Source organism: Tachyglossus aculeatus, chromosome 16 (assembly GCF_015852505.1).
Source record: "Tachyglossus aculeatus isolate mTacAcu1 chromosome 16, mTacAcu1.pri, whole genome shotgun sequence".
Lineage (NCBI taxonomy): Eukaryota > Metazoa > Chordata > Mammalia > Monotremata > Tachyglossidae > Tachyglossus > Tachyglossus aculeatus.
This window is the reverse complement of record NC_052081.1, coordinates 37,249,694-37,276,812: the sequence shown is the minus strand read 5'-3', so window position 1 is coordinate 37,276,812 and position 27,119 is coordinate 37,249,694. Positions and strand designations below refer to the sequence as shown.

The 27,119-nt window shown below is 47.1% G+C and overlaps 1 protein-coding gene across 2 annotated transcripts in view; it reads right to left on the bottom strand.

Moving 5' to 3' along the window:
* Positions 1-27,119, bottom strand: part of ARMH3 (armadillo like helical domain containing 3) — a 165,167-nt gene that overhangs the window by 10,577 nt on the left and 127,471 nt on the right. For both annotated transcript variants that reach the window (XM_038758263.1, XM_038758264.1), the window contains exon 24: positions 19,170-19,248. In XM_038758263.1, coding sequence (XP_038614191.1) covers positions 19,170-19,248 — 79 coding nt within the window. The remainder of the gene's footprint in view (positions 1-19,169; positions 19,249-27,119) is intronic.

Below are 27,119 nucleotides of genomic sequence, written 5' to 3'. Positions count from 1 at the left end.
GGGAGGCCTCTACCTTCTCTCCATCCCCTTTCCCGCCTTCCCAAACCTCCCCCAGTGAGGCTGGACCTAGGCAGCCTGGCCCCCATGGCTGCTGGGTGGGGGTTCTTCCCTAAAAGGTAACCATGCCCCTGGTTCTTTGAATGCTCAAGGGATGAATGTGTTATAAGCATGTAAGTGATTTGAGTTCACTGCACCAATGATTAAAAGTGGCCTGGTGAGTCTAAGGATTCTGACCTACCATGCCCCATCAAAGCTCCTCCCAGGCATCGTGCCTCTGGGCCCTGGATTCTCAGTGTGGGTGGGCCGCTGCACGCCTGACTCCACGGGCATTTGAGATCACACTGCAGCCGGCACTGGACTGAACCATTAATTTCTTAATTTCCCCGTCGCACGAACAATGAAGACAAGTACTGGCCGTAATGGATCGTCACAGGTGTCCCGTTCCAGGGAAAGCTTTTAATCGAACTGCCACCTTCCAGCACATCAAGAAATCTGCGGCTTCCCAACAGCAGGGTGGGAGCCAGGGCGGGCTCCTTATTCACTGCTCATTCTGGAGAGTGCTGAAACTCTGCCAGGGCCGCTCACGTCAATCCACCCTGAGCTCCTGCCCCGCCGTAAGGAGGAGGGGATGGTGGCAGGGGTTGGGGGCGGGGGGCGATGAGCCCCTGCTCCAGTCCTAAATCCTGGTAGTAATGGACAGGCCATGGAGAGATGCTCTCAGACAAAAAGTGCATCATTTGTTCCTCCTTCCGAAGGCGGAGGGCTGGGTGAGGGACTCGGGCATTTGGAAAGAGCTTCTCCCCTAAGCTGGCAATTTGCCGCTTTTGCTGTTCTAACCTGACCCACGGGAGCACTTACAATAGCTGTATCTCTGACCCCGGGGCTGGGGAAGGAGTAACCCACTGACCTGCTTTCATCGCGGACGCTTTACAATGACAGACTGCCGGCCAGGTGCGCTAAGGCCACGGGCCACCAAGAGGAGCTGGGCCGCGTGGGAGGAGACACTCTCAGCTCAGGGGAGTCAGGATGGGGTGCAAGGGGTGTGGGAAGACAAAAGCAGACTGCGTCGCTTCTCCTGCACCCGGGAAAGATGGGAGGATCGGCTGGAACTCAGGGATGTCGAATATTAAAAGCTAACAATAATAATAATAATGATGATGGTATTTGTTAAGCGCTTACTACATGTCAAGCACTGTTCTAAACACTGGGGTAGGTAAAACTAATTAGGTTGGACACAGTCTCTGTCCCACATGGGGCTCACATTTTACAGAAGAGGGAACTGAGCCACAGAGAAGGAAAGTGACTTTCCCAAGGTCATACAGCAAAGTGGCAGAGCTGGGATTAGAACCCAGGTCCTTCTGATTCCCAGTCCTGAGCTCTATCCACTAGGCCATGCTGCTTCTTTACCAAACATGGAGCCCTTGGGACTCCATGGGATATATACAAATATATATAATATATACTCCACAGACGGACTGCCCTGCTACTAAGGTGGCCAGGTGGGCAGAGCAAGGGCCTTGGAGTTTGGAGGCTTGGTTCTTGTTCCAGCTCTGCCAAACACTTGCTGTGTGACTCCACACAATTCACTTAACCATTCTGTGTCACAGGGACACACAAAGTGACACCCACATAGACCTATGGAAAAACAGCGACACACAGAGAGAAACACTGTTTAAATCCTTCTTCCACATTTTGGTAATTTGTATATTCAATGGTCCAGTCAGTTATTCTGACATTTCATCCTGGCACATTTGCTATCATTATCATCCTGCCTCTGGCCAGGAATGCCTTCCTCTTCATATGCGACAGACAATTACTCTCCCCACCTTCAAAGCCTTATCAAGGGCACATCTCCTCCAAGAGGCCTTCTCTGACTAAGCCTTCATTTCCTTTTCTCCTACTCCCTTTCCCCGATTTGCTCCCTTTATTCGCCATCCCTTCAGCCCCATGGCATTTATGTATATATCCATAATTTATTTATATTAATGTCTGTCTCCTCTAGACTGCAAGCTCGTGTGGGCAGGGAATGTGTCTTATTATATTGTACTCTCCCAAGCACTCAATAAAGTGCTCTGCACACTGTAAGCGTTCAATAGATGTGACTGACTGATTATTAATATGGTTATTATTGTTGTATTTGTTAAGCACTTACTATGCATCAAGCACTGCTCTAAGCACAGACACATTTGCTCTATCACATCTCTGGTCCTTGTTCTCTCTCCTGCTCTGATTATTTGTCTGTCTGTCTACCCTAGTAGACTAAGGCAGGGAAGAAATGTGTGTTTCGCTCCTGTGGACCTTTCCAAGTACGTAGTAAAGTGTGCTGCACTGAGTAGTCACTCAATAAATACTAGTATTACTACGTCTTTTTAGCTTTCTCAACCACAAAGGATAATATTCCTTGTCCCATTCAGCCTAAGGAAGTTAATGGGAACAAATAGGATAAATGATGGAAAAAGCCTTTGGAAAATAAAAGTGTGGTATAAATTCAAGATAGTATAATCATCATCATCATTCATTATAATTGGGCCCAGTTGCCCCTGTACCTCAGTTTACTCCTTGGTAGGCACATTAACTCTTCCATACCACTAAGGGACTTTCATGCACTTTGTAGTGTCTCCATTAAATGGGCAGTAATGTATCTGCACCATCCATACCTAGCAGATCCCAAGTGATCCGAAAGACTTGATGCTCTTCCTTATGCACCATATTTACTAACAGGAAGTTGTTTCAGGATCTGGGAGAATCAGGTTTGCTAGTAACTACCCAAAATTGAAGAACCATTTCCAACAGGGGTAAAATGGGGCTGTTTTCTCCTACATGTAATTTATTGTAGGGTCTGTCTCCCCTACTACTTGAGGGCAGGGATTGTGTCTTTTCCTCTGCCATACTCTCCCAAGTTCTTCAGTGCACTGATTAATACTGGTGGAGGAGTCAATCAATGGTATTTTCTGAGCACCTACTGTGTGCAGAGCACTGTACTAAGCACATGGGAGAGTACAATACAGTAGAGTTGGCAGACATGATCCTTGCTCTCAAGGCGATTACAATCTATTGGGGGAGTCAAACATTCAGGGATCTGGCAGAGTCCTTGCTTTCTAGGATCTTTCTAGGACTCATCTGTTTCTATGCTGCTTAGAGAAGCAGCATGGCTCAGTGGAAAGAGCACGGGCTTTGGAGTCAGAGGTCATGGGTTCGAATCCCGGCTCTGCTAATTGTCAGCTGTGTGACTTTGGGCAAGTCACTTCACTTCTCTGTGCCTCAGTTACCTCATCTGTAAAATGGGGATTAAGACTGTGAGCCCCATGTGGGACAACCTGATCACCTTGTAACCTCCCCAGCGCTTAGAACAGTGCTCTGCACATAGTAAGCGCTTAATAAATGCCATTATTATTATTATTAGGAGTTTAGGAGTGTAGACTCTAAGAAGCAATGTGGCCTAGTGGAAAGAGCATGGGCCTGGGAATCAGAGGATGTGGGTTCTAATCCTGGTTCCACTTGTCTGCTGTGTGCCCTTGGGCAAGCCACTTAACTTCTCTGTGCTTCAGTTTCCACATCTGCCAAATGGGGATTCAATACCTTTTCTCCCTTCCACTTAGACTGTGCACCCCATGGGGGACAGGGACTGTATCTGACCTGATTAACTTGTATCTACCCCAGTACTAGAACAACAGTGCTAGACACATTCATTCAATCGTATTTATTGAGCGCTTACTGTGTGCAGAGCACTGTACTAAGTGCTTGGGAAGTACAAGTTGGCAACATATGGAGACGGTCCCTACCCAATAGTAAACACTTAATTACCAAAATTATTATTGAGGCACAGGTACTTTTTGACTGGAACTATTTTCTTCAATTTTTTATTCAAAACCTGGTGAATCTGGCTTTATCTCTTCTGAGGCCCCATGATCAGAGCCTCTTTTTCCTCCCCTGTTAATGTCTTTACTCTCTTGACTACTGTCTCAGTGGTGGTCGATTTGGACAATACGGCTCAAAAAGCTTTTACAGAAATTGCTTCAAAAAAGTGCAAAAGACTATCTAGTCAGTACGGCAATAATAACGGTGGTATTTGTTAAGCACTTACTCTGCAAACACTGTTCTAAGCACTGTGGTAGACAAAAGATAATCAAATTGGACACAGTCTCTGTACCATGTGGGGCTCACAAGCTAAGTAGGAGGAAAAACATGAATTTCATCCCCATTTTACAGATGAGGAAACTGAGAAACAGAAAAGTTACATGATTGGCCCAAGATCACATAGCAGGCAAGTGGCAGAGCCGGCATTAGAACCCAGGTCCTTGGACTCCCAATACCCAATAGACTACACTGCTTTTCTGTAATTAAAAACACATACGTATGAGAACAGCGTTCAGCATCTAATAGGATTAGAGTACACTACATTCCTGAATCCCTGCCAAAATTCAATCAATCAATCAATAGCATTTATTGAGCACTTACTTTGGGCAGAATACTGAATTCAGGGCTTCCTGCCCATTTCCTCTGCCATGAGCTGGGGTCTTCCCAGATCTCTGTGCATTTAATCAATCAATCAATCAATCGTATTTATTGAGCGCTTACTGTGTGCACAGCACTGTACTAAGCACTTGGGAAGTACAAATTGGCAACATATTGAGACAGTCCCTACCCAACAGTGGGCTCACAGTCTAGAAGGGGGAGACAGAGAACAAAACCAAACATATTAACAAAATGAAATAAATAGAATAGATATGTAAAAGGAAAATAAATAGAGTAATAACTATGTACAAACATATACACATATATACAGGTGCTGTGGGGAAGGGAAGGAGGTAAGACGGGGGGATGGAGGGGGGACGAGGGGGAGAGGAAGGAGGGGGCTCAGTCTGGGAAGGCCTCCTGGAGGAGGTGAGCTCTCAGTAGGGCCTTGAGGACTCCCCCCCTCCATGCAGGTGCCAGGATACCCCCTGCTTGGGCTCTTCCCTATTTCAGTCTCAGCCTTCCAGGATCATTATTCCTCTAAAGTCTTTCCTCCGGAGTTTCTGCAGTCCCAGGGTGTTCCAGGTCCTCCTGTGGTTCTGAAGGATTTCTAATCTCTCAAGTCCCCTTCACTGGCTGCCCTTCCAACATGGAGGCAGGTAACAGCTGCCATAAATGTGAGCCCGCTGTTGGGTAGGGACCGTCTCTATATGTTGCCAACTTGTACTTCCCAAGCGCTTAGTACAGTGCTTTGCACAAAGTAAGCGCTCACTAAATACGATTGAATGAATGAATGAATGAATAATGGGAAGAATTCCCTCTCTAGCCTGTAAGCTTGCTGTGGGCAAGAAATGTGCCCACCAACTCTGTTGTATGGTACTCTCCCAAGTGCTTAGTATAGTGCTCATTGTAGTAAGTGCTCAATAAATATGCCCAACTGATCGTATGACTGACTGATTGACAGATCAAGCGCCGTCCATCCCAGGAGCAGGCAGATCAGTGTATAGACATTTACATGTGTCTAGATCAGTGTCTGGGGGAATGGACTACCCTTTGTTTTAGTTTGTAAACAAAAATAGAGCATAAGCACCTCCACTAGACCATAAGCTTCCTGAGGGCAGGGACTGGGCTACCAATTCTAATGTATTATATTCTTCCAGGCACTTAGTACAGTGCTTGTCCACGGTCACGCAGCAGGCCAGGGATGGAGCTGGGACTCTTAGTTCCACCCTCTCCCCTCTAGTCCGGTGAAGCAGCATGGCTTTGTGGACACAGCAGAGGCCTGGGAGTTAAAAGGACCTGAGTTCTAATCTCAGCTCCACCACACGTCCGCTGGGGGACTATGGGTAAGTCACAACTTCTCTTGAGCCTCAGGTACCTCATCTGTAAAATGGGGATTAAGAGTGTGAGCCCCAAGAGGGACAGGGACTGTGTCCAACCTGACTAACTTGCATTTACCCCAGCACTTAGAACAGTGCTTGGCACATAGTAAGTGCTTAACAAGTACCGTAATTATTAGAATTATTATTATTAGCCCATACCCACATGGCCACTGCCCCAGAAAAGCCTACAGCGTAACGGAAGAGTAGAGGGAAGAAAGGAGGGGAATGGGAGACCCTTCCCGCCCGGCCGCACTGCCATCTTCTAAACACAAAGGCATGGGACCTGCCTGCGTTAGATAGGGCCGATGTGCAGACCGCTTCCTCGACTGTCGTCCCCACGGAGACCCGGGCTTTGTCAGTATCCAGAGTGCTCTCCAGCTCGGCCAGGACGTCAAATGCTAGCAAGGCTATTAGCTCTGATGGGTCTGTGACTAGGAGTCAGTGAAAGCACCAGGCACTTAGAGCCCGTCACAGCGAGGCGGGCCTGGCCTTACGGTCGGTACAAACAGTGCCATTTCAAACAAGCTGCCAGAGGAAGGAAATGGGGGGGAGAAAAACAGGCTGACTCCTCAAGGACTCTATCTCCAGACTTCCAGAAATGAGGTTTGATTCACTTGGTGATTTGAAGGCGTGTTCAATTTAACAATGACTCTCAACTGCAAAAATTTGGCTCAACTGTGCCGCGCCCCCATTAGATAATCGTCCAAAACGATCAAAGGAAATGCACACCGTGATCTTTGAACATCCAGGGGCAAAGCCTTGCTGAGCTATTTTTAGCACTTCTTTGGGGGGCAGATGTAACAAACAGACCTGGAACTCTGAACACAAGGCCAAGAAACAGATTCAGTCTACCCTACTGCTAGCAATAGGCAAAGAAGTCCATTGTTGACTTTCCCTTAGATTCAGCCCTGTTAAATTTCCTCATTATTGAATGCATCACGGATCTGTACTTTTTGGGTGTCACTGGATCTTAAGGTCAAGTGGAGAAATAGCGTGGCCCAGTGGAAAGCACTGGCCTTGGAGCCAGAGTCCCTGGGTCCTAATTCCTGCTCTGCCACTTACTTGCTGGGAGACCTTGGGGAAGTCACTTAACTTCCTTATACCTGTTTCCTCATCTGTAAAATGGGGATTCAATGCTTGCTTGCCCTTCTAACTAGACTGTGAACCCCATTTGGGTCAGGGACTGTGTATGACCTGATGAACTTGTATCAATTCCAATGCTGGTAACAGTGCTTGACACATAGTAAGCACTTAACATAAGACTGTGAGCCCACTGTTGGGTAGGGACTGTCTCTATATGTTGCCAATTTGTACTTCCCAAGCGCTTAGTACAGTGCTCTGCACATAGTAAGCGCTCAATAAATACGATTGATGATGATATATACCATAATAATAATGATGATGATAATAATAATAAGTGGATAAGTGGATACTGACAGGGCAGGAGAGGTTTTATGCAAGTTTTCCCCACTGCTCTTTTCCTTTGAGGTTTTATTCCTACCAGTCTAAAGGTCCTGACAAGAGGAAGGGAAGAGGGTAAAGGTAAGGAACTATGAGGGACAAGGACTGTGTCTAATTCCCACCTATGCATTATTTCCCAGGACTCAGTATAGTGCTCTTCACATAGTAAGTGTTTAATGAATACTACTACTACTACTAATAATAATTGTGGTATTTGTTAAGCACGTACTATGTTCTAGGCACTGTACTAAGTGCCGGAGTAGATACCAGGTAATTTGGTTGGACACAGTCCCTGGCCCACAAAGGGTTCTCAGCCTTAATCTCTGTTTTACAGATGAGGTAACTAAGGTACAGAGAAGTTAAGTGACTTACCCAAAGTCACACAGTAGACAAATGGCAGAGCTGGGATTAGAACCCAGGTCCCTCTGACTCCCGGGCTCATGCTCTACTTGGCCACACTATTTCTACTCCCGCTGTTGCTACATGGGTGGAGACAAAGATAGCAGTTGAGATGGGAGATGTCGCCCCAGGGGAACTTGGTAAGGAAAAGCAGGAAGGTTAGTGAAAACTCTGATAGAGAGGAATCCAGCTCTGTGGAGTTGTACTCTCTTTGGTCTCTCCCCAGCCTTCCTGCCGCTTCTGGGGAGGAAGGAGAAGAAGGGAGCAGTGGGTTATATTTTGATTGGGAAGGGATTCTTGATACACAGAACCATGGTTTCTGCTAATAATAACAATAATAATGGTATTAAAAGCCAGGCACCATACTAAACGCTGGGGTAGAAACAAGATGATTAGATCAGACACAGTCCCTGCCTCACGTGGGGCTCACCATCTAGGTAAGAGGGAGAGCGGGGATTAAATCCCCATTTCACAGATGAGAACACTGAGGCACCAAGAAGTTAAATGACTTGCCCAAGTTCACACAGCAGGCAACTGGCAGAGCAGAGATGAGAACTCAGGTCCTCTTGGCCCCAGGCTTGTGCTCTTTCTACTCAGCCATGCTGTTTCCTGTGGCCTAGTGCCAGTCAACCAACATCCTTGCTGCAACCATAGTGAATTATAGAATGTTAGGGCTGGAAAGACCTTTGAGAGGTCATTCAGTCCAGTCCGCAACTCCAGGCAGGCGAATGATTAAACCACCCAGGACAAATGGGCAACCCTTCGTTTCAATTCCTGGGGAGGAGATTTCCCAAATGGGAACTAGTATTGGAAGGAAAGGGGTTGGAGGGAAGAGGAGAGAAGTGAAATATTTTTACAGAGCTGTTTAAAAGGGATATCTACAAGATAGATGGTCTCATTTCAAAGGTCCATTTCAATCTCTTGGGATAGGAAATAAAACTTTACTCAGCCTTCAAAGAACCTTTAAAACGCCATTCTGCATCTGATCAATAAATGCTCTCTCTTCTCCACCTCCCCTCCCTCTCTCTCTCCACTACACACTCTAAACAGGACTGGACAGCATGGTCCAGGTATTACTAAGTGCCTGAGCCTATGTTTCTCAGCTCTATCATGAGCTCCTGTCCTTCCCAGCTTCCCCAAGAGAGAAGGAGCTCTCAGGACTGCCCTGCAGAGAACCCCCAAACTGAAAATTCTCCATGATCCCCAAAGGGCTCCAAGGACATGACATGCGTACTATTAGCATGAAATGTGGTGACTCTCAAGACACCCAATCAAGCCAGCTCTTGATTGGCCAGAAGGCAGAGGCTTTGGTTTTCCTGTTTGTGACTTGAATTGGGTTTGCTGGAAAATTCCTCAGGAATTCACTATGGGCCTCCATGTAGCTGGTGTGGCTTAGTGAGGGTTCTGCTCTAATTTATTTTATGGTGATGAAGAGAAGTGGAAGGAGATTGGATGTCAGTGGTTCCAACTGTGCGAGTCTGTGGCACAGTCTTTCCATCTAGGACTCATTAGCCAACTGTTTACGGAGGTTTAATGATCCAGCATTTTGCCAGGAGGATTGGGAAATGCAGACTGACACCAAACCTTCCATTCTTGAGCAATGGAAAGAGTCCGGCATGAGCCTCACCAGGCAGGGAAGCTGGGAAGTCAATACAGTGATGCTCATTAGCCCTTCTTGTCAATAGCAAGATCATCAAGTATGTCAGCTAATGGGTGCATGAAGTGTGTTTGTGGGATAGGGAAAAAAAAGGCAAAGAATTTCAAGGACAGGCATTTCACTATTAAAGGGAATGACTGTCCTGTTTTTGCCAAAGCTGACAAAGCGGAAACTTGGGTCCTTGTGACCTCATAATAATCATAATAATTTCAGTATTTGTTAAGCACTTACTATGTGCCAGGCACTGTACTAAGCACTGGGGTACATACAAGCTAACGAGCTTGGACACAGTCCCTGTCCCACATGGGGCTCACAGTCTTAATTCCCATTTTACAGATCAGGGAATTGAGGTGCAGAGAAATGAAGTGACTTGCCCAAGGTCACACAGCAGACAAGCGGCGGAGCCAGGATTAGTACCCAGGTCCCTCTGACTCCTGGGCCTGGGCTCTGTCCACATTGTGGCCACATTGTGACTTGGGGCTCCATCACCTGTGAGACATCTCTCAGATAGAAACAAATCATTCCAGCCTCAGGGTGACATTTCCTGGCACCAGAATTTAGCAAGAGCAGGGCCTCAGATCAGCCCCTGCTCACAACAGGCATTCCTTGGACACAAAAACTGGATTTTCCAGGGCCTCCCAGATCTCTGGCTGACTCTCAGAGAAACAAAGCCTTCTGGCAGGCCTTCAGGGCATCAACTGGTCCAAGAACCAGAGAGGTTCCCTGAGACTGGGAGAAGCAGTGGTTTCTTAAGCAACACCACACACGCCTCTCCAGAACTTCTGCATATATCTTTAACTTCACTGGCTTCCCCCATCTGTAACTGGGCCGATGGGGGAGGAAGAACGGGTCTTTCATTCCCATGTTATGAACGAGGCACAGAGAAGTTACGTGGCTCGAGGCACAGAGAAGTTACATGGCTTATTCATCCAGCAGACACATGGAGGAATTGGGGTTAGAAGCCAGGCTCGTGCTCTTTCCATTAGGCCACACTGTCCAAAGTGCAAAGTGTCCACACAGGTGAACAGCCAGCCCTCCAAAGCAGAGAGGCCAAGAATGACTAATGCTCAGTTAATAGAAACTAGAGGCCGAGGCCCTTCCTAGAAGCTGCAGGCTGGTTCTGAAGACTTCCCGACCTCCTGACTGAGGAAGGGCTGACCTGTACCAAAGGGGTTGTGTGAAGGACATTTCGGGCTAATACCTCACAAAAGAAAATGCTGACGGTAGAATGGCTTTGCAGACTGAGGCTAAGAGTGATCTGAATTTTGTTTCTGCCTGTGACCTCTGTTTTCCCCACCGCCTTGGCTCCAACTCGGTTGTGGAACATTAATTTTGATAGACTTTGAAAAAAAATGGCAGTGCCACTTTAACATGAACAATTAAAATTAAATGTAGGCCTCCAAAGGGAGTCATTTTTCACTCCCGCTGGTCACCTTCCTCGCAGACTGGGCTGGATAAATGAAGCTCCTGGAGACTTGGTGATGATAAGACAGAGCGGGAACTGCAGCTCAGGATAGCTCTCTGCTGGAATGAAAGCAGTTCCTGCTAAATGGCCCTGCGCTGTGCTCCTTTGCTCCCCAAGTCCTTTCAAAACCAACAACACCGTGACCCCAGGAGCCTTTCGACATCGCCTCCCTGCACCCGGCGCGCCACATCAATATACTACCACCTGTGCCTCTCGCACCTGAGGGTCACCGTTCTGGGGAATACTAAAGCGGCTCTGCTTACTGGCTGTGCTTTCAAACCTCATTATGGGTCCCACATTTTATTTTCTTCAACGCAAGAGAAAGCAGCATCCTGGCTTAGATGGATCCGCTCCTCTCTCTACTCTGACAGGCACCTCTCCTTTCTGTGGGTTTCTCAAATGCCTCCCCGAACCCCGACTCAAAGGTGACACCAAAAGGAAATCGTCAAAGTGCCCTGCCTCGGAATTTGTCTCCCCCAAGCTCTGCTGGGCTCCAGCTGTATAAAACTGGAAACAAATACTTGATCAAACTTTTCTTTGCGCCTCATAGTCAAATCCAAACACAAACAGCAGCACGGACAAAGTCCATTCCTTTCTCTGACCATCGGCTTCTTCCATTCTGCAGCTCCAATACTTCTTCCTGTGCCCCTCCGTGCCACACACACACACACACACACACATACACACACAAAGAGAGAGGAGATCTGTTCCCACAGCAACCATACTTCATTAATGTATACAGAAAGAACAAAACCTGACACCACACACTGGAACAAGAAATAAAAGCCTCTGCGTATAGAAACAGAGAGTTATGATTGCGGTGGGAACCTTAAATCAATATTCCCCAACTTCTTTTTGCTGCAAAATCTTGGCCACAGCCCCGTGCTGCTCTTGGGCTAGTATTGCTCTGCATTTGCCAGGTAGCAGAGAACAGAAAGGTTTGTACCCAGATTTGAGTCAAATGATTTCTCATGATGCTGTCACAGCTTTGAAGAATTGGGTGGGGCTGCTCAAGGTCCTCCTCTTGACCCCCATTGTCCTGTTTTGGATGCTGGGGGATCCCTCCCTTAACCAAGTTCCCACAGGACTTTTGGGGCTCTCATCTTGTTAGTTTCACTGCCCACTGACACTGAGACTAAAATGAGGATTTATTATGGATTACCGATATCCTGCAGTTTTTTGACGTGGATTTAATCTACAGATTAGGTTTTAAAAAACAAACAAAAGCGTTTATAAAAATGAATAACAGGCAGCATCATCATCATCATCAATCATATTTATTGAGCGCTTACTGTGTGCAGAGCACTGTACTAAGCGCTTGGGAAGTACAAGTTGGCAACATATAGAGACAGTCCCTACCCAATAGTGGGCTCACAGTCTAAAAGGGGGAGTAAACACTTCACCTCACATATAATAATGATGGCATTTATTAAGCGCTTACTATGTGCAAAGCACTGTTCTAAGCGCTGGATGCATCCTTCCAGCCACATTTGCAGGAGCCACAAGACCAGTGAAGCTTCTGGAGCAGCATATGTTCCTGGGGAACCACTCAGACCTCCAAGGGGTCAGTGGGGATTGATTCCAAGTGATCCTGAGCCTAGACTTAGCTCTGTCAGCACTGACCTACTCCTGCCCACTTTCTGATAGATGCATTGGGCATATAATAATGACGGTACTTGTTAAGCACTGACTATGTACCAAGCACTGTTCTAAGCGCTGGGGTATATAAAAGGTAATCAGGTTGTCCCACATGGGGCTCACAGTCTTAATCCCCATTTTACAGATAACTGAGGCACAGAGAAGTTAAATGACTTGCCCAAAGTCACAAAGCTGGCAGGTGGCAGAGCTGGGATTAGATGACCTCTGACTCCCAAGCCCCTGCTCTTTCCAATAAGCCATGCTGCTTCTTGCACGGGGCATATATGCCCCTCCAGAAAGAAATACACTGAAAAACTGTGTTATTTCCCATCAGATAACTTTCTCAGGCTCCCCAATTGTAGATACTTCAATTTCCCCACTTAGAGTGCAAGCTCCCCATGGGCAGGGAATGTGTCACTTGTTGGTTTTGTATTTCTCAACTGTTTATTACCGTATACTGGACCCAGAAGGCGCTGAATAAATCAGCGGCATTCATTGAGTGCTTCCTCTGTGCAGAGCACTATACTGGGCACTAACTGCTACTTCTCTTTCTCCTCTTCCATCCCTAGATGAATAAGCATTTTGTTGGTCTAATTCCAGCCTGCTAGTGTCAGATTGAAGCACAAACCTAGCTTTTACCTAGCAGAGATAATTTTGTTTCACTAACTTGGCTCTACCTGCCTCTTCCACTAATCCCTTCCGTCTCTGCTGCAGTGCTCCTGGAGGAACCAAGAGAAATGGGACGGAGGGGACCATGCCGAACCTTGCTGAACCGTTCCTCTCTGAAATCCAAGGACTAATGACTCTGGACAGCACCAACCGGCAGACATAATCCTACAAGAAATGGTGTCCAAGGAAAGGAACCCTTTAAAGACATCAACAGAGAGAGGTGGGAGAATACAGAGAAACAGCGTGGCCTAGTCAATAAAGCACGGGCCTGGGAGTAAGAAAGTCCTGGGTTCTAATCCTGACTGTCACTTTTCTGCTGTGTGATCTTGGGCAAATCACTTCTCTGTGCTTCAGTTTCCTGATCTGTAAAATAGGGATTAAGACTGTGCGCTATATGTGGGATGGGGACTGTGTCCAACCCGATGATCTTATATCTACCCCAGCACTTAGTACAGTGCCTGGCATATAGTAAGCACTTAACAAATACCATTTTTAAAAAATGTCGTTTGCTCTCCTTGTCTGGAAAGTTGAGTGAGGTACCCTTTGAATGCCTGAAATGATTTCTGGAGATGGGTTTGATGCCATCTGCAAGCTGCCATCAGTGCATTGCCAGATCAGGGTAGCTTCTCAACACTAAATCTCAACCAATCCCCTCCAGCCAAATTCACTGACTGGCCCCTTCCTGTGAAAGGACCTCCAAGATCACCCCTTTCTAGTTCTCTTGGTTTTCAGAAGGAGACAATAGTGGGAATGGTTTGGCGACTGTCCGCCCAACGTGGACACTCCCTACCTCCATCCCCAGCAATCCCTCCTGATCCTCTCTATCCCAGGAAGTGGTGGCAGCAGGAAAGAAGCAGCCATTTCTGGACCGGTGATGGGAATTTCCAGCCCACCTATGAATGACGTATTCCTGGCCATACCAGAAACACCATTGGGAAGAGACAGGTTGGCTGTGATGGCTAAAGTTGGCAGTAATGGTTGCTGTGGCTACAGCACCATCACCAGCGGGGCTAAGGAGCTGAGTCCCACCACCCTAGTCAAAAACAGTACCATAAGGTCACCAGGTTGTGGGACAGAAGCTCCAAAGACATGGCCGATCCACCTAGTGTGGGACGCCTGGTCACCTCAGACTTGGCCCATGTGAGTCTTACAGGGATGGCTCTTCAGCACACACCAAGAGCAGCCCTGTTTCACCCATGAACTTGGAAATGTCATTTATCTGAGCCTTTTTCACCAGGGAGAGCTCTTTGCACAGATCTTTGCTCTTTGCACAGCTCTTCTGCACAGATCTGCTCCAGAGGCCTCTCCTGCCTAAAGAGCTGATTAGTGCTGATGGAAATCGATATGGAACACCGTTTGCACCGTAATGCGAACGTCGAACTGTCAGCCTGGGAGTTCACAGCCTCCAAAGGTTGGAGGATCCCAGGGCTGGGAAACACCAGGGGCCATAGACCCTGACTGAGCTCATGCCTCTGGACTCAGTAGCTTAACTGAACAATGTGGCAAGGCGGTGGCTGCTTCCAGTAGACTAAAATCCATCCTTCCAAAATGTCTGGCATCACTGGCTGAAAGGGGAGATAAAATGTCTCAGAGCAGCTTATGCAGGTTGACTCCACAGCTTTCAAATGTTGGGGATTAGCGAAAGGCAGAGGTTCACGGTAAGGCTGGGGTCCTATACTTACTTATCCTTGTGCAAACTCAGGTAGTCCCCGAGTACAGCATCACCTGTGATTTCCCACAGGCCCAGCCTGGCTCACAGAGACGATAAAATTGCGGAAGGGAAGAAGAGCCACCGGAGTACATTGGGGCTGGAAAGAAAATGGTTCGGGGAGACTAAGGGAATCCAAACAGGAGTGAGTCTCACAGGATTATAAACTTGCTATACTGCTGTGAGGGCTTAGTGTCTCACCACCCTCCCAATACCCAGCCAGTCGGCTCAGCTCCCTGGATGTTTCTACTTCTGATGCTGACGCTGCTTTCAGGTGCAGAACTGGGTTGTACATCCCAGGAAGAAAATGGAAAACCCAAAAAAGCCAGAAAATCTACCCATAATTACTGGGTGGGAATGAGGGAGAGAGCTACGGAAGGAGGAAGGGAAGAAAGGAGGGAGAAAGGGAGCAGAATTGGACTTTGTAGTGGTGCAGGGTTCTGAAACTGCCAAGATTGTCCATTCCTCAGCAGCCCTAGTTCTGGCCAGACAAAGCCCTGGACCTTATTAAAATGAGGTTCTACTATGCTGTCCAAAGTCCCTTTTGGGACTCTGATGAGCTTTATTCAGAGGTACAAGCCACCTGTGGACAAAAGGTCAAAATGGGCAAGCTACACAACACAAGCCAACAGGACCCTTGTGTTCGCATTATAGAAATGCACACAGTTCGTTATGATGAAAAGTGCAAGTGCCTGTAGTCACGCTGAGGGCATTAACCAACTCAAATACCCTGCCCTCCATGAAACCAATAAGAATTAATGGCAAATCACATTCATTTTTTGGACATCTGAAAAGAAACCCCCCACATGGGAGCTTTGGCTTTGTTCAGAAAGAAAGTCAAAACTAAGGAATGCCATAGTGAATGAGGTTTGAAGTGGAGAATGTAAAAGAAATCTTTTCAGTTGGAAAGTGTCTGGAAGTATTCAGGAATCACCAAGAACTCTTCAGCCCCTTAGCAAAGGAAACAAGCAACTGAAGAATACAAGGAGGTGGTCCCAAACTTGACTGAGAGAAGACTACAAATCTCAGGTTCTCTTGCCTGTGGCCTTTCCAAATTTCATAATAGTGGCATGACCAAACTGAGCACAAAATGCCTGGATTTTTTTCTACTCACTAATCACCATAGTTTTAAGAAAACTCAGAGCCACCATTTTTGTGAAGCTGTGAATAATCTTAACACTAAATGATACTGACATTCGTGTTCTTAAGTAAAAGTGCTTAAGTGACATCGTGAGGATTCAATTAATGCAGATTAAGAAACCAAAAGGCAGTAAAAGTCTTTGGTCTGGACAGAGTATAAAATACCCACCCCAATTCTTCCACCTCAGACCCATCACAGTCCCCAAGGGCATTTCCAAAACATCCCAGAGGTAGAGGCAGAATGGTCTAGTGGAAAAAAGCATGGCACTGGAGTCAGGAAACGCAAGTTCTAGTCCCAGTTCTGTCACTGTCCTGCTGGGTGACCTTGGGCAAGTCACTCGACTTCTCTGGGCCTCCATTTCCTCATATGTAAACTAAGGATAAAATGCCAGTTCGCCCTTCCTCTTAGACTGTGAGTCCCACGTGGGACAGGGACATTGCCTGATCTGAACACCTGATTATCTGATTCTGCATTACAGCAATGCTCTGGTCCATAATAAACTCTGAACAAATATCAGTATTTATGAGTATTTAATGAAGTGCTCTGCACACAGTGTAGCAAAATTCCCCAAAAATCCACCTCAGCCAGGCTACACTAACTAGTCCAGATTGTAAACTCATTGTGGGCAGTGATTGTGTCTCTCAACTCTGTTATACTGTACTCTCCTAAGTGCTTAGTACAGTGCTCTGTGCAAAGTAATCACTCAATAAATATAATTGATTGATTGATTGAGCCAGTGTCTGCGAGAAATTTTCCCCTTTGAGACTGTACAGTAGAATGAGGAAGTACCACAGCAGATTAGAAAGGAACCCAGCTAATTTTTAATGAAAAAACACTTGGGCAGGGAGATGGGCACTTGTCCTCTGTCATGTCATTCCTGAGCTGCACTTTGTCTGTCTCCCTCCACAGAGGCTGGTTCACTTTCTGGACTGAAGTTTGGAATTTGCAGGGAGGTGGCATCGAGGAGGGGGAGGAAAGGAGCACCTTTGCGGCTTTAAGGATTGGCTTCATTATGAGGGAAGCAGAGGGTGGGGAGGTTGTCAAGCCATGTGCTTTGTAATCATCTCTCTTCAGACCCCTCCAAGTGTTGGAAGGATTTTATTATGGTCCTGCTGCTACTGCTGAAGGTTTCTCAAAGGAGCGAGGGAAAAGAGATTTCATCCTGACCTTCACGAACTGTTGGGGGACGAAAACAAAAAGTGGCTGACAGTAAAAAACCTTCTTCCCTTGTTTTAAAACCCACAGAGCCAGGGGGGGCCATGTGGCATGCAGCCAGATCCCCAACTTCTTCTTCTGACTCCAGTCACAAAATCACTGGCTTTTTTTCCCCAAAAACGAAAGAATACAATTTCATCTAAAACAGCTCAAAGGAGCAGAGAAAGGTCTATGAGGCACTGCTGAGGCAGTGGCAGAAGATTCAGAAAGTGCCAGGTGAAGCAGCAATGACTATTTCTGTAACACAGGGAATAATGATAATTGCGGTATTTGTTAAGTGCTTATTACATTCCAAGCAATGGGCTAAGTGACGAGGTTAGATACAATTCAACCAGATCAGACACAGTCCCTGTCCCACACTGGGACCCCAATTGACGGGAGAGGCAACAGTTATTTCATCCCCATTTTACTGATGAGGAAGCTGAAATGTGGAGAAGTTAAGTGACTTGCCCAAGGGAGCACAGCAGAGAAGAGGCAGAGTCAGTATTAAAACCCGGATCTTGTGACTCTCCGTCCAGTGCCCTTTTCCACCTGGCCATAGTGCTTCTCGTTGAAAGGGAGCAAATGTAAAGACTGCCGAGATGTATTCTCTCAGGAGGGGCAAGGGAACGAGGGCGGATAAGCAGAAAGGGAGAGTCTGTGAGTCCTGATGACGGGAGACCCGTGACAGCATTCAGAGGTGGGGCGTCAAGGCTTAGCTCCCGGAGAGGCGTTTGGTGTCTGCCCCACCACAACTTCAGTCACAAGTGGCCACTGGCCAGCCCTTCTCTGGAGAGGGAAAGGGGTCAGGATAATAATTATTATTATGGCACTTGTTAAGCATTTATTATGTGCCAAGTACTGCTCTAAACACTGGGGTCGATACAAACTAAGCAGGTTGGACACAATCCCTGTTCAACAGTGGGCTCACATGCTTAATCCCCAATTTTCAGATGAGGCAATTGAGGCCCAGAAAAGTTAAGTGATTTGCCCAAGGTCACACAGCAAACAAGTGGCGGGCCAGGATTAGAACTCAGCCAGGTCCTTCTGACTCCTAGGCTTATGTTCTTTTAGACTGTGAGCCCACTGTTGGGTAGGGACTGTCTCTATATGTTGCCAACTTGTACTTCCCAAGCGCTTAGTACAGTGCTCTGCACACAGTAAATGCTCAATAAATACGATTGATGATGTTCTATCCAGATGAGGAAGGCAGGCTGGCAGGACATATGCCTATATGCCTGCTCCTTGCACAAGAAGCCCCAGGCTTCCATCTCCATGGGGTTTGGGAAGGGTGGAACGCCTCTTCCTGGGAAGTAGGGCTCAGCTTCCTCTCCCTGACCATCCCGCTCATCCCCCTGCCATGTGGAAGTTCCATCTGCACACTTACATAATCCACTCGTGAGTTCAGGCCTGGCCGAAGCCCGGGAAAATCAGGCCAAACTCGGCGAAACGGATACCATCTTATTCACATCCACCAGCCAGCCCTTCCCATTGAAAACAATAAAAAAGAACAGTTCGGGGCATTCGTAAACTGAATGACTAGGGAAAATCGGTCCCAGTTACTGTGTGGGCTTTAACAGGTGTGGTGGCCACAGATGAAGCTAAACTCAGTGATTCTCTGATTGTCAGCTTCAGTCATTTCCACATTCTAATTCTTTATTTCCAAAGTTCAAAATGCCTGCTGGGGTTGCCTTGAAAAACAAAACAAAAAAACCCTTCACAGACCACTTTAAAATGAGGACTCGCCAAGTCTCTTCCGCTCACCTTTCATATAATCTTACCAACTTCTCAAATAGTCCCCAAAGCAGAGGCCTGACCTCATAACTCCCCAAGGAAGATTGCGGTCCCCTCTTTGGCCCCCTGAGGCCTGGGTGGAGCCAGGAAGTGGGTGCTGTGGGCAGCCTTGGGAAACAGGCTGTGCGGGCAACAGAATTACCCTGGAGCAGCAGCAAGAAAATGTCCGGATTTCCCTCTCCACCCCACCGCCCCCGGAATCTCACCTGCTCTTCGGAGAGTTGGGATATATGATTCACAGCTGCATAAGACTCAATCTTGGGGTTAAAATGGTTGATGATGGCTCTGAAACAAATAATCAACATTTCAATATTTAAAGTGCCGGGCAGGGGGAAAAAGGCACAGAGGCACAGACTTCAGGGATGGGAGATTCCCTTTTTTTCCATAAACTCCTTTCATCTGAACCTGGACTGGATATCTCTTCCCTCCTTGTGTCCCTCAGGGCCCCGCCTAGCTCTGTGACCTGCACTGATCTTGTCTAATGCTGTCAGTGGAAAATGGGAAGAGCCAGTCATCTCTGCCTGACCTCAATATTTTGATGCGTTTATGGCTCCTGGGCTACCGAGGACAGAATCATCTCAGAGCTGAAGTTGCTACAATGCATTAGTGCTTCCGGTCGAACTGATTGACATCCTCCCGGGATAAAACCTCTATGCTTAAGAGTCATCTTCTTACTTAGCCATGGACAACCTCCCACGTGAGGGATGGACTGTTTCACTCCCGGAAAACCAACCCAACCAGTTCTCCCCAGGCTGCAATGTCAAGAGCACAGATTGGGTCATTTAGGAAGAGAAAGAGCACCCAGGGGATTTTCACCACCCCGCTCCGACCTGACTGTCCAAAGAGCCAAGAGAATGCCAGGCGGCTCCTCGTGACAGCTTTCAGGGTCCTTGAATGCCCGACCTTATGCTAGGAAGAGCGTTAGGGAGACAGAGCACAAAACTGGTTGGTCTCTGGGCTCAAATAACTGGTACAGCTCTGGAAGGCTTTAGGATCTCCAGCTGGCATCATGGTGAGGCCCTTCCTCTTCCTTGGGATGGGCCAGCGGCAGGAAGCACTGGCAAATTAGGATCCACGCCCAGCTGGCTCGAGGTGGGAATCTCTCCCACCCTGCTGGAAGAGTCAGTGGACAAAAACAGAAGCCAGGGTTGCACTGAGAATACAAAGACCTTCCTAGTATTTATTCCTTTCTTCCTTAGGAGTAAAGACAGAGACACTTTCTCCCAGTACAGGACTTTTACCTCCCATCACCCACACCTCCAACAGGATTTTCCCGTTGCTTCACGGTTTCTCTCCTCCAAATCTTGGCCTCACCTCCCCTTCTCTTTACTCTTCTGACTCTCTTACTGCCCCAGAGGGATTTGAGAAACAGCTCTTCATTTTTCACTGATCAGAACCTGACAGGCAGCCAATATCCAGTGTTAGGAATGGTACCTGGAGTCCCACAGTGATGAGGGTTTGGGGTTTTCTCGAAGCACCTGTGGACATTTGATGGCAACCCAAGATACTCACACAAGTCACTGAAAAGGAAAATATCCTTTCAGGGGAGGTCTGAGGCTAGCCTGGGGGAGAGGTACAGAAGTTGGGGTGTACTGCAAGGTGCAAGCATTATAATAGCAATAATAATTAAATAATAATAATTATTATTATTGTACTGAACTAATTGCTGGGATAGATACATACAAGCTAATCAGGTGAGAAACAGTTCCTGCCCCACATGGGGCTTACAGTTTAACAAGGAAACTCTCGACCAACCACTTATGTGGGACCTGAGCACAGGGGGGAGAAGGGAAAGGTGGCTTCCAAACAGGTCAAACTAGAAATATACAGCAGAGAACAGGTGGTCCTCCCTTTGACACCCCCTTCCCACCACCAACATATAGAGTGCTATTTAGCCCAGAGACATGGAAGGGTGATCCTTCAGACGGGTCGCACATAAGGAAGAGAGGGTGCATTTTAGCACTGCTAAATTTTTAATAATCAAAGAAATAAATGTCAGGGGAAGAAGGGATAAGAGTAAGAACTCATGGCTAGGAGGGATTCAAGGGACCAATTCATCCAAGAAATTTTCATTCTCACTCATATTTCCCAGTGACAGAAGTCAGTCATGATCCAAGGGAAGCCAATCCAGCTAAGGGTTCACCCTGACACCCCTAGAAGTCTGGAAGGATCTAAGGGAGAGAAATACCCAGCTCCCGTGACCCACCTGAACCCATTTGGTCCCCCTGAGTTTTACCTGGGGGCCAGAACCATTTTCAGCGGGGAGGGGCGTTTCCTTTCCATAATCCGGATGAGAAAGAGCTAAAATGAGGTCGGAGGAATATGTCACCCTAACCCCATCTCCCTCGTGGCTGGGATGGTTTCTAGGAACAGATTTGCGTTTCAGATCTGCTGCAGTGAGGTGGGACCACCAGTTTCCCAGTGCCCTCTCCATCTGCTCTCGCCCCTCCAGCACAACCAGCGGCACCCATCAGTGGGGCGGGGCCGACCCGGCACCCACGAGCATTGTTCATCTTCCACTGAAGTATGATCTAAAGTCAGCATCGGGGTGGAGGAGACAGCAGAGGAGAGGGAAGGGAGGGAAGGGGGAAAGTGGGAAGATGTGCCAGTTACATAAGGATTGACGTTTCACTGTACAAAGCAGCAAATGTGCGGGCTGCTCTCCCCAGAGTTGGGCTCCTCCTTGTGGAATTCTCCAGGCTTTAGAGGTTTCTGTCACCAAGGGAACATGCCTGGGGCTTGTGGGCTCTGGCAGGGCTGTTTACAGGAGGACAATTCGGCTTGTTTGGCCATTAATTATTTTTTAAATGACTGCAGATAGATTTTGTGAAATGTCTGAAGAACAATTCAGAAATGCAAGGTGATTTGGGTATTCATAAGCGCCTCTCCGCTACTTGAGTAGTGGGAGTCACAAAGCTCAGCCTGAGCCTGCTGACTAGGGAACATTTTCTTAACCTTTCTGCTCTCTGATGTTCTCTGTTAACACATCCCACCCAGCCCAAGAGCTCGGCTTTGCTGCTGGGGCAGATTTCAGAGGGAGCTCTTTGTGAAGATGGGAAGACTAAGAGTGGTGATTAAAGTGTACTAACAAAAAAGAAGCCACCTTTTTTTAAAATGGTTTTTGTTAAGTGCTTACTATGTGCCTGGCACTGTACTAAGCACTGAGATAGGTACATGGTAATCAGGTTGGACACAGTCCTTGTCCCATATGGGGCTCACTGTTTTAAATCCCTGTTTTACAGATGAGGTAACTGAGGCACAGAGAAGGTAAGTGACTTGCCCAAGGTCACAGCAGACAAGTGACAGAACTGGGATTAGGATGGAGAGGGAGGTGGAGAAGGTTCTGAGCAGGGGGGCCGAAGGGGAGCCTGAACTTTGATAAGCCCTTCGATCAACTGTATTTATTGAGCAATTACTGTGCACTTACAGAGCACTGTACTTAGTGCTTTGGCGAGTACAACAGAATTAGCAGATATGCTCCCTGCTCATAACTAATTTACACTCTAGAGGAATAGTACTTGCTGCTATAAAAAAAAATCTGGAGCATTAGCCTCAGGCTATCTGACAAAACCACCCCTAAACAAAGTCCAAAAAAGATGCCTACAAAAACAGCATGTTCTTTCACGGTATTGAAAGAGAAACGACAGCCCCTTTTTCAGTGGAACCGACCCCAGGAAACAAGGATATATCTTTAATGCTACCAGTGTTACTGCCGATGGAAGGATACGGTTGAGAAGTTACCGAGAATGATGGGAAAGAAGGATGTCACCAAGGCCGAAGTAAATGGCTAAACACTGCCCCTGCAACAGGAGGTTCCAATCCCAAGCCACAGACCCAGCGGGGCTCTTCTCACTGCTCTAAACCCAAGCTTTAACTAGGCCTGCATCAGTTGGGGGTGTCACATGCAAAATGAAGCAAAGTGAAGCAGACAAATGGAGCAGGAAGACTGACACCCCAACTGGCTGGGGATTTCTCTATCCTTTTAAAACTTGCTCTCTCTGTCTCCTTTACCTAGCAACTCTCCCTTTGATGAGGTCAGGGCTGATGGCCAAGACATATAGTCGATGCCTTCCTCGGCCATTCTGCGAACTGAAATGCCACATTTATCTGATTGGCAACTCCAGTTTTCCCAAACAGGCAAATCCCCACGGAGAGCCACCCTGGCAATGTGCCAACCGTTCTCCTCAGGGTGCACGGGACTCAAGAAACATTAATCAACCATAATAGATGATAATACTCGGAGCAAGGGGATTGGTGTCAGGGTATGTACATTGACTGGAGATTTTCTGGAGACAGGGTGGTTTCCTGTGTTGCCTTATCCTTCACTTGGGAAAAGAGGATAGGAAGAGGCTAAGGAACTCTTTATATGCCAAAGTCAACACTATCTCTCCTGCAAGGCAGGAGCAATAGCAACAAAAAGTTATATTCAGGTGAACTTCAGAAAAGGTGTGCTGACCCTTACAGAGATACCTCACTAGACAAAGCCCCACTCTTTTTAAATATCTTAATGGACAAACTTCTAAAGTTTTAAAAACAGACAGTCAAGCAAACTTGTCTCCATCCACTTCCTAGCTGGGACTTCTCTGCACCTTAGGGATGGGAACGAGGGCTAAGAAACCTTAAAAGAAGAGGTTCTCAGACCTCCAGCCCCAAAGAGCACGGGCCTGGGAATCAGAGGACCTGGGTTCTAATTCTGGCACTGCCACTTGCCTGGGTGACTTTGGGCAAGTCACTTCACGTCTCTGTACCTCAGTTTCTTCATCTGCAAAACGTGGATTAAGTTCTCCCTCCTAAGGCCTGGAGCCCCTGTGGGACAGGGACTGTGTCCGACCTGATTAATCTGTATCTACTCCAGTGCTTGACCCTTAGTAATTACTTAGCAAATACCATCACTACACTGCCAGAAGCTTCAGGCTCCCTTTGGGAGGCTGTAGACACATTCAGCAAAACCATGGGGCAGTTGCCTGGGTGCCCACTTGTCACCCAGATAGCTCCCTTCCTTGGAGTCACCCATTTTACAATAGTGCAGAGATACAGGCTGGGCATCCTATCTGCCATTCAGTCACCCCAAAAGAAGAGGCTGATGCAGTGGACAGGTCCCATAAAGGAGGCATCTCGATTGTGGGTTTCCCTGGTATAAGGTGGGCCTTTTGGAAACTTTCCTCTCAATTTGCAGATGCCAAGCAATTTTCACCCCCAAATGGGTTTTGCCTCAACTTCCTTCCCCACTTTCAGCCCTATGGGGAGAGTTCACTGAATTAGCTTGCATGGTGCCTATTGGCTCTTTAAAGGAAATGAGAAGGCTGAGGGAATGAGGAAGGTTGGTTTTCACTGCCCATGAGAAAGGTTACCTTAGCAAACAATAAAATGTTAAGTGATGTTCCCTGCTGATAGGCTGTGTGACCGACTGGCCTGCCCTGACAGTTGACAAAGTTCATCTGAGTCTGTTTTTTTTTTATTTTTAAACCAACTATTTTGTTCACTTTCAGAACTGCTTCACCTCCCCCCATTTCATGCAGTCATAAGTTTCCTCTACTCAGAGTCAGTGAATCTTCAGCTCATCCAATTCAACATCAACAACAACAAAAAACACAATTTCCCTCAGCGCCTGTTAAAGCAGTGCATTACAAGCCTCAGAGCCTCCGCTGATTAACATTAAACAAAACAAACCCCAAATAAAAATGTACCTTATAACCTTTTAACTTTGAAGCCACCTATAGCCAAAACTAAGAGAACTTCTGGCAGTGTAGTGATGGTATTTGCTAAGTAATTACTAAGGGTCAAGCACTGGAGTAGATACAGATTAATCAGGTCGGACACAGTCCCTGTCCCCTCCTAGACCGTAAGCTCTTTGTGGGATCATATCTATCAACAGTAGTTAATGAGCACTTACTGTGTGTAGAGCACAGTACTAAGTGCTTGGGAGAGAACAGTATAACAATATATCAAACATTTCCTGCCCACAGCAAGCTTGCAGTCTAGAGGGAGAGACAGACATTAACATAAATAAATTATGGATACATAAGTGCTGTGGGACTGGAAGGAGGGGAGATAAATAAAGGGTGAAGTATAAGGGAGTGGAAGAAAAAGAAAAGAGGGCTTAGTTAGGGAAGGCCTCTTGGAGGAGATGTATCGTCAATGAAACTTTGAAGGGGGAGAGTAATTGGCTGTCAGATATGAAGAGTGAGAGCGCTCCACGCCAGAGGCAGGACATGAATGAGAGGTCAGCTTTGAAACAGATGAGATCAAGGTACAGTGAGAATGTGCCCTTAACTCCTTCCTGTCAGGCTCTTGCTTCCATGGAGGACCACATCTCAATCCTAAGAGGTCAAGTAACCCACTCACGGAGGAAGTCTGACCTGTAGAGGAAACTGAGGATCTAGGCAATGCTTCACCTCATCATTTCACAAATGAACTCTAAACTGTAAGCTCACTGTAAGCAGAGAACATGTCTACCAATTCTGTTGTATTGCACTCTTCCAAGCACTTAATACAGTGCTCTACACACTGTAAGCACTCAATAACTACCATTTATTTTATTCTGTTAATGTGGTTTGTTTTGTTCTCTGTCTCCCCCTTCTAGACTGTGAGCCCACTGTTGGGTAGGGACCGTCTCTACATGTTGCCAACTTGTACTTCCCAAGCGCTTAGTACAGTGCTCTGCACATAGTAAGCGCTCAATAAATACAATTGAATGAATGAATGAATGAAGGATGATCAGCCCCAAGGCCAGAGCCCTTAATTTGTGTGCAAAAGTAACTGCAGGAAAAGTTAGGGGAAAATGAAGCCTCTCTCTGTTGACAGAACTCATTTTTCAGCTCAGAGAATTCTCTAAGTCAGCCCTCCTCTCGGCTTCTAGGAGAGAAATAAGTCTGCGTTTCACCTGTTGGCGTTATGTCACAAAAGAGGTCTCAATTGTGCAGGCAAGCTCTGTCTGATGGAGATTCATGTTCAATTATCGGTGTCAAATGTCACAGAGAATCACTGGCACGATGGACCCAGGAAGATAGAAGCAGCGTGGCTCAGTGGAAAGAGCCTGGGCTTCGGAGTCAGAGGTCATGGGTTCAAACCCCGGCTTGGCCAATTGTCAGCCGTGTGACTTTGGGCAAGTCACCTAACTTCTCCATGCCTCAAGTTACCTCATCTGTAAAATGGGGATTAAGACTGTGAGCCCCCCGTGGGACAACCTGATCACCTTGTAACATCCCCAGTGCTTAGAACAGTGCTTTGCACATAGTAAGCGCTTAATAAATGCCATTATTATTATTATTAAATTAATTTTTTGATGAGGAAAGTGTGTGTGTGTGTGTGTGTGTGTGTGTGTGTGTGTGTGTATGCATGTGTGCACACGCATACCAATACAGACTCCTGCAAACTGGCAGCCTGACTCATTTTCTTAAGCTCTAGGAGTGCCCAGGCAGGAATGCAATTTTAGATTCTACCTTAACGCAAGACTTTCTCCATCATAGGTTTCTGCCTCATCACTTGCTGGAAATTAAGCAATCGGTTATAGGTACTTTGCCTAAAGAATGAGCTTCTTTTCAGTTACCGTGGTCCAAAATCAGTGAGATGCCACATGCTTTATGCTTTTACCACCATAGGTGAGAAGGGGAATTCTTCTAATATACAACCTGGCCTGGGCAGGACTTCATTCAGACAGCCTGGCATTTGGCTTGGAGTCAACTATAAGGGAATGTTTTAATACTGAAAGTTCCCGAAGAGAGAAGAATCTTGGGAGGTACATGGCCTAGAGGAAGGATGATGGGCCTGGGAATTGGGAAACTTGGGTTCTAATCCTAGCTCTGCCACTTGCCTGCTGTGTGACCTTGGGTAAGTCGCTGAATTTCTCTGGGCCTCAATTCCTCATCTGTAAAATGGGGATAAAATACCGGTTCTCCTCCCCCTATATAAGCCCCATGTGGGACATTAGACTGGGAGTCATGGGGGGTGCTGTCCCACGGCCTTCCCCCCAGCTGCAACTGTTAGTTACCTCTCTGGCTGACAGCACAGTGGCAGGGCCACTGCCTGTCCCATTTGCTCCACCCCAAGGGCCTGGACTAGGTGTCTGGGTTTCCTTCAGTGGCTGCCTGGCCTCCATCTCCCTGGAAAGCTCACTTGCTTGACACAATGGCCATAACGGTGGGTACACATCCCTC